The 14,497-nt window shown below is 38.5% G+C and overlaps 1 protein-coding gene across 5 annotated transcripts in view; it reads right to left on the bottom strand.

Moving 5' to 3' along the window:
• Window positions 1-14,497, bottom strand: part of ARL6IP4 (ADP ribosylation factor like GTPase 6 interacting protein 4) — a 432,826-nt gene that overhangs the window by 139,008 nt on the left and 279,321 nt on the right. For all 5 annotated transcript variants that reach the window (XM_044067919.1, XM_044067920.1, XM_044067924.1 and 2 more), the window contains one exon: window positions 4,030-4,446. In XM_044067919.1, the coding sequence (XP_043923854.1) occupies window positions 4,030-4,446 (417 nt within the window). The remainder of the gene's footprint in view (window positions 1-4,029; window positions 4,447-14,497) is intronic.

The raw sequence follows: 14,497 nt of genomic DNA on the forward strand, positions 1-14,497 counted from the left end.
CATCTATCCAGCGCCCTGGAGTCTCTATCAGAAGGGGTAGGATTTTTAGTAGTAGAAGCCTTAATGCCCTTGGGCCCCTGTGAAATAATATCTGGATCTGCAACAGGATTTTGGAAAAGGAACTTGTGGGACTCTGGGACACTGTAGTATCTGTCAGGTTTTCTGGGAGCAGGAGGCAGGGAATCAGGGGCCAAACTAGATTCCGAAAAAGCATCATCAACAATGTCTAGTACAGGAGGAATAGCTAAAGGCCTATGCTGAGGTAGGAGAAGGAAATCCCCAAGTTTCTTTTTTGAATCAGAAAAATCCTGGCTTTCCCAGTGCCAGACTCTGAATGGGTCTCAGTAGAGGCCAGCAAATCAGAAGTAGCAGGTATCAGGGGCTGCGAAAGCGCCTGAGTACTGGCAAACTGGTGACTGGCTTAGGAGAAGCGTCGCCGGCAGTTTTGGACCTCGGCGACCTGTCTCTGTCTTTATCTTTGTGTTTTTTCGGAATCCCGGTAGTCGGATAGCTAACCGACGACATTTCTGGATAATTAAATTGAGAACCGAAATATTTAGAGGCAAAAATATGCAGACGACGGATAGTGTGCTGATTAAGTAAAGCACAAAACCGACAGCAAGGTACGTAGTGGTCAGGGCCTAGGCAACGAATACAGTATGAATGAAAATCTTTATGAGGTATTTGCTTTCCACAAGTAATGCAATTATTAACTTTTACTGACATCGGTAAGGAGCAAGAAAAAGTTTCCCCAATGGGGTACTTCGCTTTAGTTGAAGACTTCGGTTCTGAAACTCGAAAATGAAAATTTCAGGAGTCGGCCAACCGGCACTTGCGAACTGCTTCTGCTTCGGGCACCGCACGACAAGAAAGACTGATGTAATGGTGTCGGCTGCATGTTTTATACCCCTGACGACCTGACGTCACGGAAGAAGGGACAGCAACCGATGCAGGACCCAAGACTTTGTTAATCAGGCCGACTGAGGGCTACCTGCAAGCAGATAACCCAAATGTAATGACTGCAACAGTGAAACACGAAGAACATCAGGTAGTTTCTTTCTGACACACACACACCCACTCACCACACTAGTATACAGAGGAAACACTGAGAGGGAGGGGAAGCTATAAACTACACAACAGTGCAAACTACTCTAACTATCCTAAAACACTAAAACTCGATGCACCAAGTGAGGGGAGGAGAAAGGGGACCTACACTAACTGACAAAATTTTTTTAGAAAAAAGGCTACTCACGAAGGTTTTACCCACTGACTAGTTGGAGCTCAAGAGACACGATGTTAAAGCAATTCACGGCAAACGAGATCTGGGGATGGAAGGCAGTGCAGGTGTATTATGGGTAAGGGGAGGAGTTTGGAGCTCGGCGCTGATGCTAATAGAAGTTGCCGGTGCAGATCCGATACAGACCGTAATCCACAAGTTCAAGACCAAATGAAGTAAACTACTTCACATCCAAACTTAAAACCCCATCAGCAACATAAGAGCTCAAAATTATCAACAAAGAACTTAGAAACAAAATCAAATCTTGAAAGAATAAGAACAAATTGCCATCCAAGTCAGAAATCTAAGAAACAATAAGCAGGAAAGCTCTTAAGCTAATATAAAATGACATCACATGCTTATCCCCTAAGGACAATGCCAACACATTAGTAGACAAATTCAGCTCAAACTTTACCTCCCCATCACCTCCAAGTAACAGCATAACAGCATGCCTATGCCATCCCCCTAAATCACCTCTTAAGCACTCTTCTCTCTCTCTCAAAGACTAAAAAAAACACCAGCTCTATGGGCCTTGACAATGTGTCAAGCTGGCTCAAACATTGGCTGACTGACTCCTTAATAAGTCTATTCAATCTCATCTAGAAGTCTAGAGATGCAATGTAGTTACCCACTCCACCAAGGGGAACACTTAACTGACCCGGGTAACTACAGTCCCAGTATATTCAAGTGTGCCCCTCCACCAAAAACCCTGTCGGCCACATACACATACAGAAAACTAGTAAAAATAATCCACCACACTGGCCGAACAATGAAGGAAGCCACCAAAACTTAGCGAACACCAGTTTATTATCTCTTTCGTCTCCAAGCGACTTCATTAGAATAAATTAGACATACAAATGTTACTACTTACATATCAAACCATTAATTAAATCAATAATCCAATTAAAAATTGTGACACTATTTAAAGGTACAGAAAACAAAACCTACTAAACTGCAAAAATTCATCATTTAAAACCTTCAGTCTTCTATTCTTTAAATAACATTTAATATTAACAGAACCATTTATACCGGTTGTTTGTCCGCACCTAGCCTTAGCTGCCACATGGTTTCTTTTTGTTCAACAAGGTCCTTAAAAGAGCCACCCCTAATATTCTCTACTACATGTTCCAAGACAGAAAACAGAAACTTTTTATAAACCATACATTTTAAATAATGCATTATTAATATTTTGGTCTTAATACAATAATATTGTTCTTTAATCCTTTTACTCAAACTCCTTGTTGTCATACCTATATAAAACTCCCTACAGGAGGAGCAAACAGCAATGTAAACTATACCCCAGGTATTACAATTGTATACCCACCTATTGGGATGGTCTGATTCAGATGGGGTAATTCAACATAGGGTCCTTCTAAAATAAATCTACAAGAAGCACAAAAAACACATTTATACATTCCCTTGTTACATCTCCCTTACCCTTAGTAAAAGAATCAAATTGTAAACAGTTTTTTAGACAATGGGTGTTCTTATATATAAACTTGGGTTTGTCACCAATAACTTTAATAAGTCAAAATTCCCCCTTAAAATATTCCAATTCTTGCTTATCATTGAACTTATACTTTTCTATTTATAGACATGTCCAAAACACAGGAAATGGCATAATTTTGTTAACATTATTAAAATCACTATTTACTTCTCCAGAAATACCATTAAACCCTTGTAATAAAATAGGGGGAAAATCAGTAACCCTCCGTCTCCTGATTTCATCAGCCAATTTATCTAATAACTCAAAGGGGATAACCCCTCTCCAAAAACAACCCATAAATAAAATTTCATTTTCAACAAGTGTCATCTGAAATCATATGAGACGCACGTATAAACTGTGCCTTGGGTATATTATTTCTCATAAAAATAGGATGGTTACTTGAATAATGCAAGTAACCATTAACAAAAGTTTCTTTTCTGTGAATGCTACTATTAAATTTACTTTTATGATTGTCCCATATCAAGGTAACGTCTAAAAAATGAACAGTTGATCCAACACTTCCTAAAATAAATTTCAAAAATCCAGAATATTTATTTATACTTTCACAAAAAGCAGTCACTTGATCCATATCACCTTCTAAAATAAAAAACAGGTTGTCCACAAATCTACCATACAAAACAACTTTGTACTGCTTCAAAATAGGTTTCAAAATACTATGTTCCCACCAACCAAGCACAACGTCAGCAGGGGCCGCTGCTGACGCCATTGCTACCTCTCTCAGTTGTTTATAAATTTTATCACTGAACAAAAAATAATTGTTGTTAAGCATAAGATCCAAAAGTGTCCATAAAACAAATATACAGAAAACCTTCTTACACCCAAGCACGCATTCTTATACAACTGAAGACACTGTATATTCAAGACTGTCCCTCCCTTAACAACCAACAAATAAAGGGAGGGGGGTCACAATCACTGAAAACTACAAGAGCTGAATAAACTCAGTTTTGTGATGCTGCCAAACAAGAGCTTACACCCTTCACATCATACCCAAGATTTAAACAACATGCACATTTTTATTTCTTACACAAAAACATACTAGAAAGTACTTCTGTCTCAAAGCTTTGTCCATAAACTTATTTTGCAAAAGAATAAAATATCAAAGTTTTTGTGTTACTATTTATAAAGATCTGAATGGTGTGGAACACAGCAGTTGATGAAGAACCCGTTAAACTGTTCTTCACTCCTCGTGAAACAATTTCATCACTCAGAAAACAACCCATTCAGCATGCCTATAAAATAAAATTACCTTGTGCTGCATTCACTGACGATAACTCGCCCTGCCACAGCTCTAAAGACGGCCCCGCCTCTTCCCTGGACTCCACCTTCATTTCTTCACTGGTTTCCTTCTGTTTCCTTTTGCCCTGCCACAGCTCTAAAGATGGCCCCGCCTCTTCCCTGGACTCCGCATTCATTTCTTCATCGGTTTCCTTCTGCTTCCTTTTCCTTTTTACTCCCATGAGCTTCTTTTCTATTTTTTTAGATTTCTTTTTTCGTTTTTCACCTTTGCCCTTATGTTTTTTCTTCTTACTGTGTTTTCTCTTCTTTGAATCTGTGTCAGTGTCACTTGAGGAATGGGAAGAGGAAGATATTGAGGAGTCTGCACTTGCAGAAGACGACGAGCTAGTGCACTTTCGCTTTACTTTTTTCTTTTCCTTTTTCTTCTCTGTAATATTCAAAAACAAACAAACATTAATTACGGGACAAACCGTTAGCATTAGTTCTTTCATTTAGATGCATGGCCTGATGCCATCACTGACCGATCAAAAACTTTCTCATCTAGCAAACAGTTATCGAGCTAGTGTTGATGCTCAAAGCAGCCTCATGGTAGTCTCTGAATTTCACAGCATGTGAGTTACAAGAAACACTAACACAACAATCCACCAGATCTTTCATGCACACTGACACTGATCTGTAAAAATCTGTCCTACAGACGGGATACTTACCCCCCAACCTACCTGCATATTTATATTTCTGTGGTGGCAGTAATGCAACAAAACAGTCTGTGTGTGTGTGTGTACCTCTAAAGTAAGGCAGCTGTCCACAGGATACCAGATTGTTTAACCTTAAGTCATCAAAAGTTGTTTTTCAACCTGGTTTATCACTATATCAAGTGAGTTTATGTCTGCCCTACCATGCCGATTACAAATTATGACACTTCAAAGCAGGCATGATTTACAGACCATCTTCTTTATTTACTTAATTTATGTATGTATGTATGTATTTATTCATATTTGATTACTCGGAAAGTTCAAATGGGCAGAAATCCATTTTCAGCGAAGGCTCAGGGAGAAAACCTCAAAACTGTTAAACATTTTAAGAACAATAATTTCACAATCTTCAAAATAATACAAAAACATGTATAGCTTAAATAACTATACCAAATTAGACATAAAATGCATGGCGCAATGGTGCAGTGGTAGCATTGTCGCCTCACAGCAAGAGGTTCTCTGGTTCGATTCTCGGCTCGAGTGCCTTCTGTGTGGAGTCTGCATTTCCTTCCTGCGTTCGTGTAGGTTTCTTCCGAGTGCTCCGGTTTCCTTCCACGTTACAAAGACATGCGTCTGGAGCACTTCTCCCCAGACCTCCGTTGAAAACTGGCTTTGTTCCAAATCGGACTTTCATGGTTAACCAATGTTAAATAAATAAAATATTACAACACTGATTAAGAATAGTTGCAGATTATGTAACAATGATTTAATATTTAGAGAAATTTTAGCCAGTTTATAGAGAAATTAAACGTAAGTTAGTATAATGCAAACAGGAACTGCAATATGAAGTTGGGAGGGTGGCCTAATGGTTAAGGTGCTTGCCTTACAAACATAAGGTACAGGGTTTGAATCTCACAGGGGATAACTGGCTAGGCTTAAAATGGCTCGCAAGGGCAGTTAGCCTAGTACTACTCTATGAATCTATGAATCTAAGTGAGAGAAAAGCAGGCTTATAGTATATTTAGAGAGAAAGTGGGGAGAGAAACCGATAGAAGTAAGGAAGTGAGTAAAGAAGAGAGCAGGAAAGACATCACTGAAGTATGCAGACTTTGAGATGCAGATGAGCTTTGCTCCAAAACAGTAAGATCCTTTCAATGATTACTGTGATAAGGCCTCAGACAGTCAGAGACAGAAATGTCAAATACCCAAGACTTCAGAGATGATCATTAGCCTACCAAGTTTAATCCGGGTCTGTCCACTGGAAACTTCAGCTGAAGAGAAGGAATCAAGTAGAAACAGAAAACGATGAACATATTAAACAACATCAAGTAGAAACAGAAAACGATGAACATATTAAACAACATCAAGTAGAAACAGAAAACGATGAACATATTAAACAACATCAAGTAGAAACAGAAAACAATGAACATATTAAACAACATCAAGTAGAAACAGAAAACGATGAACATATTAAACAACATCAAGTAGAAACAGAAAACGATGAACATATTAAACAATATCAAGTAGAAACAGAAAACGATGAACATATTAAACAACCATCTCTAGACAGCTGACTAAGAATACATCCTCCAAACATTTCTTCTCTATGCTGCAGACAGCAGTAAACTGAATCATAAGTTGCCAAAATTTAAAATTACCGAACATATCATATGAAAGTCTGAAGGAATGCAACATATTGTTAAATCCTACTAACTCAAACTGCAGTAACTGTACTACACAGCACTACAGCATAACTTAGTGCAAATCAATGCAGCTGAAGAGAAGAAGTAGTGAAGAGCTGTTGTAGTTTGTGTAACTAGATCTAGAACGTTCCGCTCAGGGAATCTAAACAGATTCCATTCTAAATCGTACATACTCTGCACAATGAGTGATCATACACTCTGAAAAACAGTATCAAGCACACTTCCCAAACAACACTTCCATAACCCTACTGATCCCATCTGCATACCAAAACTCCACCACGTTAAATATAATTCTCAGGAGTACTACAGTCTCACTCAAGATTTAGTTGGAGGGCAACTTCTCTAAAGCATTTCTAACTTTTTTTGTGTGAAAAGCAGTATTTTGTTGTCAAGTAAAATCCAGACTTTCAGTCCAGCAAGTTGTGGAGGAAGGTCAGAGGTCCATTAAAATATTTATTTTATTTATTATTTATTTGTTGACCGGGATAGTCTAACTGGATATATGTCCATTTTCAGAGGAGGCCCAGGGAGAAAAGCTTCAAACTTACAAACAGATAAAGACAAGTAAGTTACAATATATGCACAAACATACTGTATTAACATACAAGTTACAGTCTCGCATTTCAAGCTTATGAAGAATACAGTTTATATACAGAAATATATACAAATATGTTACAGTTTCTCTTATCAAACCTATAGGTGCAGCTTATATACAGAATATCTGCAAAGATATTACAGTTTCTCTTTTCAAACCTTTCAGTGTAAGAGGTTACTTCCTATGAATAAAGAAATTGCAGGGATACGGAAGTAGATGAGGCTTTAGTCAGGGTTAGAGCAAGGATACAACCAGTGAGTTTTAAAATACTGGGTTAAATTTATTTTGAACTGATTAAGGGAGGGGTTCAGAGTAAGGTCAGATGGGAGCGAATTCCAAGTTTTGCCTACTGAATTTGCAAACAAAGATTCTCCAGATAGGTTGTTAGCTTTAACTGATTGAACCAAAAGTTTTGTAGTGGAACAAAGAGGCCTGACATTTTTGTAGGGATGGATAATGTTTTAAGGGATGGCGTTTTTTCTGGATGGTTAATAACCTTGAATGCTACAGTAAGTTGATTAAATTGAATCAGCCTGGGGAGTTCTAGCCAACCTAAGAGGTGTAGGTTTTGACAGTGGCATTTTGTATGGGAGTTCCTGTGGCAAACCTGGCAATTTGATTGTAGCAGCTAGACAGTTTGCTGAGATCGGTTTTGTTTAAGTTAGTGAGTATTGGCGAGGCATTGAGTAGAGTTGAAAGTAGGTGGTTACGGGCAATGGCAGTCCTAGCTAGAAGGGTGAGAAAAGGTTTATTTTTGTACAGGGAGCCAAGTTTTTTATTAACGGTTTTAATAGTTTGGTTTACGTGTATATCATATTTGAGGTTGTTGTCTATTATAACACCCAGGAGTTTGGTATACTTATCTGGTGAGATTATGGTCCCATTGTTACATATCTGGTGAGATTATGGTCCCATTGTTAGATGTTATAGTAAACAAAGGTTGAGAGGATTTGTGAGTAGGGGAGAAGAGCAATAGCTTTGTTTTATTAGGGTTTAATATCAGCTGGTGATTAGAGATCCAGTTTTCCACTGTATTAAAGGTTTTCTGGGTTAAACTAAGGAGATCTGTAGGGGTAGAGGCTGAGCAGATCAGGGTGGAGTCATTGTCATATTGTATACAGGCTGCATCTGGGATTACAGTGTGGAAGTCATTGAAAAAGAGGGAGAAAGAAGGGGACCTAATATGGAGCCTTGAGGGACACCAAGGGTAACGGGGAGAAGGGTGGAGAGTTTGACCTGCTAAAGGACAGCCTGCTGTCTCCCACTAAGATAAGATTGAAACCATTGTACGGCATGGTTGTTTAGGGATATTTTATTTAGGGTAAGTAAGAGTTTGTCCTGCTAAAGGACAGCCTGTTGACTTAGAGAAGGCAAGAGAAAATCCTTTACAGAACTTTTGGTGTGGAGAAACAAGAATACATATCACGGAGTTCCTAAGATCTCTCCACAGGAGGAAAATTCAGCACAGATGGAGCTACAGATAGTTTATATCACATTAATGATCTAAAAATGAGTCTAAAAATGACATCCAGTTGACTGAGATATCTAAAAATCCATAGCTAAGGCAAGGCCCAAGAAAGCTCTTAAGTAGTATGGCCAGAGGCATAACATTGGCATTTAGAAAGTTTCAGAAGAGGAGTTATTAGCTGTGCTCAGAAGATTGGGGATTATGATATTTCTTAGAAACAGGAGGGGATAGATTCCCACAGTTCTAGGATGAGAATACAAAAGCTGTGATCTGTACAGTGAGGCTTGTTTTTTGAGGTTAGTTATCAAAAACAAGAAAACGTAACAGTCTCATCACTTTGTTGGCAGAGTCTAAATGAACCAGAAGAATCACCTAGCGCAGCCTTGGCAGACTAACGCTCCATCTCTGAATCAACGATACAATGCACCCTGCATCGCTACATGCTGCACTTACAGTTAACATGAGCATCTTTGTCTTGCCGTGGTAACATTTGCCAACAACAGCTGATTACTACGCTCAAAGCTGTCAGCTCCATCGAATTAGTAACTGAGAAAAGACAACATCTGGAGTTATTCATTTTAAAAGCATTAATACAAAAGCCAAAATAGTTGAAGGCACTCTGTGGTCAGCAACAAATGAGCTGCTGTCAGACTGACAACAACAAGGCGCTCCGTCTTTGCAGTCTTGAAGGCTGTCAGTGCTGAGATGGTAAAACAATAGCCTTAAGGATCTGCCTGACATAATCAAGATCGGTATGACAGTCTCTCCGATCTTAACCAATGTTTTTTGTGTTTGAGAAATGACGTCAAAAAATTTGCATTGGCTACTTAAAGTTACAGCAAATAACTATGCTAGCATAGCTACAAATTTTCACACCAAGCAGCTGAAACAAAGCAATGAGTTTTAGATTCTGCAATCATGGCCTGTGCTTGCTCTTTTCAAAGTTCTCTCCAAACAACCATTCACTGCTTTCCACACTCTATCCTTTCAGTATTATTTCAGACTTCTCAATAAGTAAAACACACAAAAAACAAAGCCTTCTCTTGCAGTTTTATTTTTTATTTTGCTGCACATGGCGCACTGAAGCATAACTCCTAGCTGATGAGACAGCAGTATTTATTAATTACTTTACTGCTTTATTGGCCAGCTCAGTCTATCTGGGTTGAAGCTCCCTTTTCAGCAGAGACCTGGGAAGAAAATCTCCAATCATACAGAATAGAAAAGCAAGTAACGTTTCAATAATAAAGGCAAAAACAAATAGCTGTACATATACAAGATGTAACTATGCATGAAACTCTAAATATGTGCATTATATTTGAACACTTGAATACATTCCACAAGAAATCATATATTTACAACTGATAATCTATAAGCATTATGCTGCAAATTGTAGGTGTACACAATGTACATTTCTAACATACGGATCTATATGCAAAAATATATCAGATAAAAGTGCGACAGGTAAGATGGCGTTCTTTTCACTCCGGTTCAATAAAATTGGAGAGGGGCTGAGGGAAGGAAATAGATTAATGAAAATTAGGCATTTTGTATTAGTAATAGAAATGAGTTTGTTTTAAATATAACTAACAGGATGTGGACAGAGAAAAAAAAGGATACAGAAAATGGATGTGGGGGGTAGTGTTATAAGGACAGGAGGAAATACAGAGCAGAAAGTCATTTCATTTCACTCTGAAAATATGGCTTAAATATCCTGCACCACTGCTAACACAAAATCATGAGGCTGCATATTATTGATTGATCATTCATTTGATTTTGTTGAATGGAAAAATATGACTACGCAGAGCCTATGTTAAGCTGAGGACCTGAACGAAAAGCTCCATTAATATTATAACTACATTTCTGTTCATGCACAAAATACAGACTAATGCAACACAGAGTATCTAGTTCTGAAGAGACCAGTATAAACATATACTTTAGTACGTACAAACCAAAGGACCAGAATAATAAATATCACTATAAATCACCTTTTTTCCACAGTAACACCAATACATCTTTCTCACATCACTTGTCATAACGAGCAACTCCTTTGTGCTGTCACCAGCTCAAGGCTTTTTATCAAGCTTTTCACAAAAAATAAACAGGAAGCTTTGTGGCTGAAACGAGCCAAGTGGGATTTGTAGTCAAAAGTTTACTGCAGAGATTAGCAGCACAGCCCGTCATGTCAACAGGTATATTATTTGGTTCTCCAATCTCCAAAGTTAAGTAAAGAACAGAGGATAGCTCATAAATAAACACGTCTGTGGATAGAGATTTAAATTGCACCTAACTGGGGGAGACAGTAGGAACTCCAAAGGATCAAAGCATCAGCTTTAAATTTTCAAGTAAGCCCAGATGCTACAGAATCCTGAAACCAAACGACTGGCATACATAATAGCTTCTCTCTTCTTTTATCATTCATTCTGCTAATTGCAGTCTAATATGGAATAAAGAGCAGAGACAGATGGTGAAATCCCAGAGAGGTAAATGCATTGATCGGATGTAAAAACCTAATGCAGCAGTTTCACTGTTGGTGAAGACCTTATTTTACTTCTAAAGCAGTGACTTTTTTTCTACTTGTTAAGACATTTACAAATTATCTGGATTCTGTTAAGAACTTTTATACTTATCACCATATCCCATGCTACATTGCTACTGCTTTATAAACCGTATAAATCAGTTCTCTTCCCCAACACTCAGGGCATCCAGAAATAACAGCAAACATTTTCATCTCATGCAACTTGAAAACGCTTATATAAGCAGTAGAAACACCTTTCTTTTGTCAGATATTTGTCTCCTTTTATAACGCGGCTACAGGAGTGCAAAAAGAAACCCTTCAGAGAAGCGACACTCCAAGAACATTTCAGAAACCCACAATCTCTCAGTACAAAAGGCCTGGTTTTACTTGTATATTACTTTTGCTTACCAGGAAAGTCCGAATAAGCAACAGACCCATTTTCAGTGGAGGCCTGTGGAGACATGCTCCATTTATTTAATTTTTGCGAATATAATAAAAAAGTACAAATATACAAATCATGACTTACAACTGTAGGCACAGGATTATAATATTAAAGGTAACAGCACCATTTCATTGTACTAAAGTATTAAAATATGCACCAACAGAGAAAATAGAGCATAATAAGAGTGGAAAAGAGAAATAGTATTGCAGAATGATTGTGAGCAAAACAAAAATCCTGTGGTGAGAGAGATGTGTGCCGTAAGAAAAAGGACAAGAAGTCAGAGATAAGATGAAGTCAGGAGTTAAAAGACAGAGATTTATACCACTTGCCCAGGTATTTCTACTTGTTGAGGAAACTTATATTAGAGATATTTCACAGATAATAGAGCGTGTTTGAGGGTAGATGTGGGTGGCCATCCCTGCACAGCATACAGACTGAGGTAACTAGTTAGTAGAAAGATGGTAGTGTTATAGGGTGATTAAGTGAGGAGTGAATGTCAGCCTGGTGCTATAGGGTGATTAAGTGAGGAGAGAGTGTGAGCCTGGTGCGATAGGGTGATTAAGTGAGGAGAGAGTGTGAGCCTGGTGCGATAGGGTGATTAAGTGAGGAGTGAGTGTCAGCCTGGTGCGATAGGGTGATTAAGTGAGGAGAGAGTGTGAGCCTGGTGCGATAGGGTGATTAAGTGAGGAGTGTGTGTGACCCTGGTGCTGTACAAGTACAGAGCCAGGAGTTCGCAGGTGCGATTTTCGCTGTTTTTTAAATGCTTTTAAGGTGTGCTCTTGTTAGACAGCTATGGGAATTGAATTCCAAGTTTTTTATACATGAGCCCACAGAGAGTTGTCGGCAGCATTGTTTGATTTTGATACATTTATCTTTGAAGAGTAATAATCTTGAAGGCTAGTACAGTCATATAAGGCCAAGACAGTAGTGATCTTGATGGACAGCACAGTTATAGAAGGCCATGACAGTAGTGATATCGAAGGATAGTACAGTCGTATAAGGCTGTGTAGAGATGCGCAGTCGTTTCTATAGATAAAATTATGTATGAGATGGAGCTGACAGTAAGTTAATTAGTAGGGTAATTCTAACAAGTTAGGTTCTATAGTAAGTTAATTAGTAGGGTAATTCTAACAAGTTAGGTTCTATGTACAACGGTGAGCTTTGTGGAGGAGATTTGCAGCAAATCTTGCTACTTTGTTTTAGCACTGCACAGGTCTGTTCATTTGAGTTACTTGTATACTGCTTAGAACACATGCTGAGTATAGGAGAGAGAGAACAGAAGGACAGAGAAGAGGAAGCAATGTGTTGTCTTGTATTTCTAGACATATACATTTTAGCCCTATAGAAACAGCTTAGTTTTTGGTGTGTTTTCTTTCCTATGCCTTGAGCATGGTTGTCAAAATTTAGGTCTTTGTCAATATACATGTCTGAAAGTTTGGGCTGTGAGACAAGGTCAATTTCACTGTTGTTGGAGGTACTGGAGACAGAAGGGTTTGTTTGATGTAAAATGTTTTGGGGCAAAATCTAATTAATTCAGACTTATTTGGCTTCAGGAATAGCTAGGAGTTATTCAATAAGGTTTCGATGGAAGTGAAGGATTCCTCGGCTAATTTTTGTAAACTGTCAAGGTTGTTTGCTGAGCAGATTATAGTAGAATTATTGCCATATGGTATTAAGGAGGCATTTTTACACACACTAAGTCGTTAATAAAGATGTTAAACAGAATTGTTCCCAGGATGGAACCTTGTGGGACATCTACTGGACCTGGGATAAAGAAGGAGATGTCACGGAGACACTTCACTGGCTGGAGTCTATTGGACAGGTAGTTCTGTCATCAAGTCCTAGGGCCCAGAGTTTATGTAGCAGGATGGAAGGTGAAACAGTGTTGAACGCTTTAGAGAGATCAACTCCTAGGGCCCAGAGTTTATGTAGCAGGATGGAAGGTGAAACGGTGTTGAACGCTTTGGAGAGATCATGTCCTAGGGCCCAGAGTTATTGTAGCAGGATGGAAGGTGAAACGGTGTTGAACGCTTTGGAGAGATCATGTCCTAAGGCCCAGAATTTATGTAGCAGGATGGATGCTTTGAAGAGATCAAGTCCTAGGGATCAGAGTTTATGCAAGAGTATGAAGTGTGTGAACCACAGTCGAAAACTTTGGAGAGGTCAAAATAAAGAGGTGACTGACACTAAATTTACCTTAACTTCCTTTTGTGTTACTGGTGTTGATAAAACATGAAAGGGCAGTGGAGGTGCTGTGAGGGGGTGAAAGTAGTGTTGTGATGATGACACTAGTGTGTTCTGTGTGATATAGTGTAGGAATTGTGACTGTATGAATTGCTGCAGTTTTAGATAAGGAGGGGGGGATGGCAAAGGGGCTATAAATAGTGAGTTCTAAGTAATGTCCAACTTTATAACGGGCAACATATAGCAGTTTTTTCTAAAGAATGAGGACATACAATACTGTAATAAGATGGTAGTAGACAAACAGGAAAGACGGATATTCACAGAGGAATTGGAAAGAAAAAGAGTGGAGAGTTAGATCTTGTAAAAAAGGAATTAATATTATGGGGGTTAAAAGAAGCGACAGAACTTGTGTTATAGATGAATATCTACTCTGTCCATCAAACTATTTTGATTGCAATTTCTTGTTAAACAATAGCCTATTAGAATCCCTTTGTGTCTGTTCCTAGCATCCTGCTTATTCTAATTCCATAATTTTCTTATGAAAGTTATTCCATGCAGTCTCTGTACTCCTCATGTGACCGCTGTGTTCTCCCTTCAACTCTCTCCCACTGCTTTGTTTTAAGTTGTGAAAATGAAACCCCCTTGGACTTTGTCTATTCCCTCATGGTACACTGTTATCATATGCCTTTAAATTTCCTTATTGATCTGTCAATGTATTAGCAACATCCAATTCACCAGTCACAAGTGCTCCTAGTCAAGGGCTAAAGTGGCCCAACAGATAAGGCATCAGCTTTTGGAGCTGGGGATTATGGTTTTAAGTCTCAACTGGGTCAATTTATCCTTTTAAGGGGGTGGGTTTGGCATAACGGTTAAAATCTT

The sequence above is a fragment of the Protopterus annectens genome, chromosome 3.part1 (genome assembly GCF_019279795.1).
Source record: "Protopterus annectens isolate FY-2018-M chromosome 3.part1, PAN1.0, whole genome shotgun sequence".
NCBI classification, from domain to species: Eukaryota; Metazoa; Chordata; order Ceratodontiformes; family Protopteridae; genus Protopterus; species Protopterus annectens.